Source organism: Quercus suber, unplaced genomic scaffold (genome assembly GCF_002906115.3).
Source record: "Quercus suber isolate HL8 unplaced genomic scaffold, Cork oak 2.0 scaffold_79, whole genome shotgun sequence".
NCBI classification, from domain to species: domain Eukaryota; kingdom Viridiplantae; phylum Streptophyta; class Magnoliopsida; order Fagales; family Fagaceae; genus Quercus; species Quercus suber.
This window is the reverse complement of record NW_027069544.1, coordinates 179,830-188,050: the sequence shown is the minus strand read 5'-3', so window position 1 is coordinate 188,050 and position 8,221 is coordinate 179,830. Positions and strand designations below refer to the sequence as shown.

Here is an 8,221-nt window from a genome sequence, read left to right as displayed (position 1 = left end):
TGAAAACAGCTTTTTATTTTCTTTATTTATTTTTAAACTTCATTCCCTTTTTCTCCCTTTGAGAATTAATCATCAGACAAATTTTGGTTTTGATTTCATTCTTTGCTTTCCAATGTAAAAGTTCTGACTTCATGAAGAGAGAGAGAGAGAGATACCTTGCTTACAAGCAAGAAGGCGACATGAAACCAACAGCAATAAATCTATCATAAATACATCTCTTATTGGACATGTCTATATATATATAATATAAAACTTTATACAAAGACATGGGTAAAAATGTCATAGAATCAGTTACTTCCACAGGACCATATATTACCCTTGACAACTCAGGTCCGAATGAAAATTCAAAGATTCAAAAGGAAGAAGAGGAGACACAGATTTTCACCACGGATGAACTATGAACATTTGACATGAGAGAAAGAAAGAGATTGCCAAAACTGTAGTGTTGCTTTCACAGCATTTTCAAGCATGTGAAGCATTTCATTGTTTTAAATAATTTGTGGAAGCAACCAAAACTGCTTTGGCAACAATATTTCTCTATGATTGCTACTTTTTTTTTGTTGATAAACATGATTGCTACTTAATAACCAAAAAAAAAAAAAAAAATCAATAGCTCTTCATGACTTGGCTTGAGGAGTGTGGTACTGTGGCCTACTTCTACTTCAATTCATGGAAATCTCTTATTTAGAACATTGGTGAATCAGAAGGGGAAGAATTCACCAAATTAAGAATGCTATTCCAATAATTCTTGTTATCTTCATAGTAGTCACTGCCACCAGCATTGTCTGAATCACCTCCTCCATCTGATAAACTCCTATCATCAGAATTGTTAAGCAAAAGATTAGTGAACCCATCTTCTCCCATAACATGTCCACCACTAGTACTCCATGTGCTAGCTTCCATGGAAATTGACATGTCATGTAGGCTAGTAGCTCTGAAAGTACACAATGAATTACTTTCATGATTATTATTCTCCATGCCCTCTTTGTATTCAAAGCCTTTCCAATCTTGTTCACCTTCTTCTTTAACAATTCCAACCTCTGAATTAGAACCTGAAGTAGCGCCACCAACAAACTCAATCACAGGCATTGAATTCTCACCAACCGATCCACCAGTCATAGTCGGTGGCACATTCTCTGAAAATGTTAGTGTTGAAGTGGGAGACTCAAGGTCACTATTGCCAATTCCTGTTGCTACAAGACCACCATTGCCTTCACTTGATTTAGACCACGCACTAGTACCATTCCAACCTTTTAGTACATTCAAAGACCTTGAAGTCATAGGCTGAGCTGAAGTGGAAGCAGAAGATGAAGAAGCATGATTGGCAAGCTGATGATGTTGTTGGATGAATGAATGTGAACGCAGCTTTGATTCTCTAACAAGTCTTGCTTCAGCTTCAAGCCTAGCACTTTCCCACTGAGCCATGTGACTAAGATTTGCTGCATTCTTGGTTTGACCATCATTAGAGAGTAAGGTATCATTTTTGGGCTTGTGGGTCAAAGGGTCAATCCCCATTTTGGCTAACCTTTTCTTAAGATGTGTATTCCAATAGTTCTTGATCTCATTATCTGTTCTCTTAGGCAAGTGAGTAGCAATAGCCGACCACCTAAGGCCAAGACAACAAAGATCTCAAAAACACTAATAGAAAAACCCTAGAAATTATCAACTAGTACAATCAAGTATCAATATTGTTTTGAAGCATCTAATTAAAGACAAAAGGCTCACTCTGATCATCGGCATGTGTACAAGAATGAAACCTCAGTTTCTATGACATGTTGAGGAAAAAAACAAATGAAATTAATGATCCTCCGCAGTTTTATTATGGTTCATTTTCTTTTCGGCCATGAAGTTTCTCTGAGTTCAAAGATAACCCATTTAATAAAAGGATTTTACTAATGTGTGCCCTGAAGGCACACAATAGTATACCATTTTTGAAAAAAGTTTTATTGAGAGTTGAAAAAGTTTTGACAGCTTTTTCAGTTCCAAATAAAATTTTTCTAAAAACGAATTTGTTAATGTATGCCCTAAGGGCATACATTAACCAACCGACCCTCAATAAAATTGGGTGTCAGAAATTTTTTTTTTAATTTTTTTTTTTTGTATAGAAATTACAGAAAGCACATTTTGAAATCTGGGTCAAAACTCAAAATAGGAATTTGGGTTGGTGATAGGACGGAGTGAGTGGTTGAGGAAATTGAGAGAGGTCATTACATTTAAAGCATGTAGTACTGAGGTGAATAAATTCAAATAGAAGAAAAATTTTAGTTTGCAGTAGAAAAACCAAAGTAAGAAAAGCACATAGTACATTTGGTTGTAACAAAGGAAGATAAGACTAAGATGAAGCATTGAAATTTTTTATTTATCTTCTTTCAGAAGGAAAATGTTAAAACTATTACCAATTTTACCGAAAAAGTTAATGTACTAAAATTTGAAACACCAGAAGCAATTGCATCCATTAATTTTACAGCATGGAAGCTTCAAGGCTAAGGAAGAGGGTAAAAGAATAAAGCTTCAAATTGTACCATACTAACCACAAAAAGTAGAATCCACTAGCTAGGTTTTTTATGAAAGAAAAAGGTAGCTAGCATGGCTAAGTTAATTAACACAAAATAATTACTTAAACAACAAATGTTGATATATTTACAAAAATGTTTTTTTACCTGTTCCCTAAGAGGGCATGAAGTTGAATGATGGTTTGCTCTTCTTGCAAACTGAACTTTCCTCTCTTAATATCAGGTCTAAGATAATTAGTCCATCTCAGTCTACAGCTTTTCCCACACCTTTGAAGTCCTACAAACATAAACAAAGATGTCAGTCTACAACAGTGAACTAAATAAGCTTAAAACCTTTTACTATTTTTTATATCAACTACAAATTAAGAACTAATGAAAGCAAATTAATCACCAGCTTTTGCAGGCAAGGCACGCCAGCTTCCATGGCCATGTTCTTCAATATAAGCTAGGAGCTTTTGATCTTCTTCTGGTGTCCATGGTCCTTTCTTCAAGCCCACCTTTTCACAACATGGTGACCTACCCATTTGGAAGTGGAACTCAGAAAAGTGGGTAACAAGTTCTTGCTTTTCTTTATACAATACTAAGAGTTAGAGAAACTAAGTTTTGTTGAGATAAAAAGAAAGAAAGAGGAGGGTTTGTGTTTATAAATGAAGAGATGAGCAGAGAAGAAAGGTCAGCGACATAAATGTAATGAAGGAATTAATATCACCATAGTATATATAAAACTTGCATGCCAAAAGTGCCCTTAACTTCCAACTGAATTTTGTGGCATATTCCATGTTGTAACCTTGTATCCTGTAGTGCAAAAAAGTACTTAAATTTTAATTTTTAATTTTTTTTAATAATATTTTGTGTTGTAGACTGTAGCTTTTGTTTTTTCTTACAAGAAATGGATATTGGAGATTCAAATTCATCAATTTGTTCTTATCGAATCAGACAATACCATTGAAATACAATGTTCTTGACTTGTTTTATTAGGGTTTAAGATTTTGAATTTTCTACTAATAGAATTTACTTATTTATCAAGAAAAGTTAAATAATTTCATTCTCTTTTTACATAATAATAGATTACGTTACTTTTAAACGAACCAAAGAAAATAAGTTGGAAATTTATAGTCATGAGTCTCATGACTTTTTTTTCAAGGGAGAAGCCTCCAAGAATTAATGGTTTTTGGCTATGTGCGGTTTTACTGTCTCTTATGATGATGACTTTTATTTCCTAATATGACCCATTTCAATTCGGTTGATCTATAAATAGTATTACGTACCTATTAGACAAGAATACAGTTTACTATAAAGTGTTATGTGGAGGAAAAGAAAATTCTTAAGTACTCCCGAAGTATAGTAAAATGATGTTCTATTCTCTCATATTCATGATGGATTCACTATGAATTTAATGAATGAATCCAATCATGAATGTGAGAGGAGAAAGAATCATTCTCCGTATTGCAGGAGTACCTAATAATTACTCGCAAACAAAAATGCATTTTTTTTTTTAATTTCTTTAAATTCCATAATTGTTAGCAGCTGTCAAGTGAATCGTGCAATGAAACAATAATTAACGAAGGGGAGATGGGGCATGAACTTTGAGTACCAAACACCCAACATAGGCTTCAAAAGAATTTCACTTCAGCTTTGTTAATTTTTGTTAATAAGTTACACTATCTCAAACCCACTATCTCATAGTTAACTTATTATCATGGAAGAAGAAAGTACTATTTGAATTAATATAACTCCATGGTCCCCTTTAAGCTTGTTATTTGAGTTAAATACAAGTTAAATTACGAAAGTATGAAGTGGGTCTTAAATTGGCTAGGTTGAAGTGATAGTTTGATGTCTCTCATTTTTAAAAATTTTTAAAAATGAGTTGTTTAAAAAAGCTAAACTAGGTTTTGAAAAATAGCACTTAAAAGAAGAAGAAGTGATTTTAGCCAACGGGCACAAGTCTTCTTTAGATCCCAGGTTGTTGACCCAAAATCAATCCCACCTAATGAAACTTATAAGGCGTAAATACACTTTTGGTCCTTACATTTTGGGCCATTTCTCGATTTGGTCCCTAAATTGATTTTGCTCCTAAGTTAGTCCCTGATTTTTTAAAATCGTTTCTAAAATGATCCCTACCGTCAACCCAGTTACGGAAAAAGCTGAGGTGGCAAACGGCGTGTCTGCTTGTTGACGTGGCACTGACATGGCGCTGACGTGGCTAATAAAATATTATTAAAAAAACTTATTTAGTATTTTTGAAATGCCACGTCAGATTTAAATTAATAAAAAAATTAAAACAAAAATCCAGATCAGAAATTTTAAAATAAATAAATAAATAAACATTAATTTAATTAAATTAAGAAAAAAAAAACTTTTTCAGTTTAAAAAATTTAGTTTAAAAACTGGGTTTACTTTTCATTATTTTTCGGAAGAACATTGTTCTTCTTCTTCCCCAGGACATGAACAAATGTTTCTAATCAAACCCAAATTCAGACCCACACAAAATTTCCTCAAAGGTGGGATATGAAAGGATGAAATCTACATGCGAGTAGAGCGTACACAATTTTAAAAGAGATATATTCACAGGAAATAGAGGCAATCTTAAATTTTCACAGAAACCCAGAAAATATAACAAAGGAATTGTATATTCATAGCAAAACGCAGATCAAAAAAATAAGAAATGAGAAAGATTCACAGCAAAACCCAGAACAAAAAGGTGATGGTCCATTTAGGATGAACTCAACGGGCCTTGATGGGTCCAGGTAAAGCATCGACCCGTAATCCTTCCACTGCCAGGGGCGGGAGGTAGTCGCTGGTCATGCTTCATGTTCTTCCCCAAATCAAACCCAATATTACATTTTGGGCCATTTCTCGATTTGGTCCCTAAATTGATTTTGCTCCTAAATTAGTCCATGATTTTTTAAAATCGTTTCTAAAATGATCCCTACCGTCAACCCAGTTACGGAAAAAGCTGAGGTGGCAAACGGCGTGTCTGCTTGTTGACGTGGCACTGACATGGCGCTGACGTGGCTAATAAAATATTATTAAAAAAACTTATTTAGTATTTTTGAAATGCCACGTCAGATTTAAATTAATAAAAAAATTAAAACAAAAATCCAGATCAGAAATTTTAAAATAAATAAATAAATAAACATTAATTTAATTAAATTAAGAAAAAAAAAACTTTTTCAGTTTAAAAAATTTAGTTTAAAAACTGGGTTTACTTTTCATTATTTTTCGGAAGAACATTGTTCTTCTTCTTCCCCAGGACATGAACAAATGTTTCTAATCAAACCCAAATTCAGACCCACACAAAATTTCCTCAAAGGTGGGATATGAAAGGATGAAATCTACATGCGAGTAGAGCGTACACAATTTTAAAAGAGATATATTCACAGGAAATAGAGGCAATCTTAAATTTTCACAGAAACCCAGAAAATATAACAAAGGAATTGTATATTCATAGCAAAACGCAGATCAAAAAAATAAGAAATGAGAAAGATTCACAGCAAAACCCAGAACAAAAAGGTGATGGTCCATTTAGGATGAACTCAACGGGCCTTGATGGGTCCAGGTAAAGCATCGACCCGTAATCCTTCCACTGCCAGGGGCGGGAGGTAGTCGCTGGTCATGCTTCATGTTCTTCCCCAAATCAAACCCAATAAATCCAAAGGCGGCTCCTGGCTCTTCGTCTCCCACGACCCGGTCGATCCCGACTCCGTCATCTCCCTCCTCTTCCTCGACTCACCAACTCACTCCGAACCCGAAACCAAGTCCGAACTCGTCCTCCGCTTCGAACCGCTCATCGTCGCTATGGAGTGCAAAGACCTCGCCTCGGCTCAGTCCCTGGTCTCCACGGCGAGGTCGGCCGGGTTCAAAGAATCCGACATAACCAACGCAAACAACAAGCACGTGATCGTCGCGATCCGCTGCTCGATCTGGCTGGAGGTTCTGTTGTGGACCACCGAGTTCGTTCGGTACCTCGTCTGTGTGGCCAACGGGAAAATGGAAAGAGACAGAGAAAGAGAGGATCTGAAAAGAAAAAAGAAAAAAGAAAGAAACGAAAAGAAGAAGATACAGACACAAACACAGAGCAAGAGAGGATTTGAATAAGTTTTTGCTTTTCTTGTTTTTTATTTTGAATTTTTTCAGTTTAATTTTTTTAAATTATTTTTATTTTTTTATTAATTAAAATGCTGAAAACACTGATGTGGTATTTTTTAATAATATTTTATTAGCCACGTCAGCGCCATGTCAGTGCCACGTCAACAAGCAGACACGCCGTTTGCCACCTCAGCTTTTTCCGTAACTAGGTTGACGGTAGGGATCATTTTAGAAACGATTTTAAAAAATCAGGGACTAACTTAGGAGCAAAATCAATTTAGGGACCAAATCGAGAAATGGCCCAAAATGTAAGGACCAAAAGTGTATTTACGCCAACTTATAATAGACAAAACCTAATCTAGGTTTGATTATTAGGTCTTGGAATAGACCGACCATAACTTTGCTAAAGCAAAAAGAGGAAGTATTCTCTATGATAATATAACATAGCCGACTGCACCATCTATAGGTCCGTATCATCATATGCAGCAATCATAGCCATTCAATCCTTATCATAAAAACAAATAAATAAACATAACACTCTAAGCCATTAATCTTGACTGACTACATTCTTCAATTAGATCAGAAGCAGGCAGGGTCTGATAAGAGTGATGCTGCTTATGAATACATCATTGCTCAATCAGACTACTCCCAAAAACACGCGTGATTTCCAAAAATAGTGTTTCGACGATGTGATGTCACTTTGTTCAGGTACACTTACTAAGCAAATGAATTATTCATTAAAAACACGCACACACATGCTGGCGAGCAAAATTTGATCTTATTCTATCTCCCCTTCGTTTCTGTCAAAAAAAACTTCTTCATTATACAATAAGTAGTAACACTCACTCTCTTAGTTTGTTTAGTCTAGAGGCAGAGGCGGAGACAGAGCCAGGATTTGATTTTAGGGAGGGCAAAAATTATATTTGACATCACATTTATGCATGTGTAAGCGAATACATATACATGCATACATACATACATACATACATACACACATACATATATATATATATATATAAAATATTATTTGAGGTCAATTTGCAAAATAACAATTCATTCGTGTGTATATTAAGCAATATTTGAATGCAAGAAAATTCAAAATAAAATAACACATTCATTATATTATTTATCTATTAGGGGTTTATTTACATAAAAAAAATCATTTTGAAATTGTAATTATAAAAATGTTATATTAGGAGGGTTTGGTTTTGGTTTAAAAAACCACCCTATTTATTAACCACTTATTTATATAATTTTTAAATGCATTTATTGTATTATATAATATAATAGAAGAAATATTAATAGATTTTTTGGGTGGAAAAGAAAAGAAGACAAGCGATATGATGAACTAGTAAAATCAATGAAACTGTCTAGTTTCAAGGTAAAAATTTTGGGGGGATTTAACCTAAACAATCCTTAAGGTAACAAATTCACTATATAGAAAGAAAGTTTTACAATAGATTTTTCTCTAAATTTAAAGCTATCTCCTATAGTATTTACTCATGTGACCACACGTAGCTCCGAATCCACGAATTCTTCTATCTGAATTTGTTGCGCATAAACACCCTTATTTGTAACTTTGAGATCTCACTCAAAACTTTAGACCATCAGCAATAGTT

At 34.2% G+C, this 8,221-nt stretch overlaps 1 protein-coding gene across 1 annotated transcript; it reads right to left on the bottom strand.

The window, feature by feature from the left end:
* Positions 1-201: 201 nt before the first annotated feature.
* LOC112040888 (transcription factor MYB106-like) lies at positions 202-3,210 on the bottom strand. The gene is made up of 3 exons (XM_024073819.2): positions 2,905-3,210; positions 2,661-2,790; positions 202-1,606 (listed from the first exon to the last, which is right to left on the bottom strand). The coding sequence occupies exons 1-3, from the start codon at positions 3,035-3,037 to the stop codon at positions 685-687; spliced, it is 1,185 nt and encodes a 394-aa protein (XP_023929587.2). The 5' UTR covers positions 3,038-3,210; the 3' UTR covers positions 202-684.
* Positions 3,211-8,221: the final 5,011 nt, after the last annotated feature.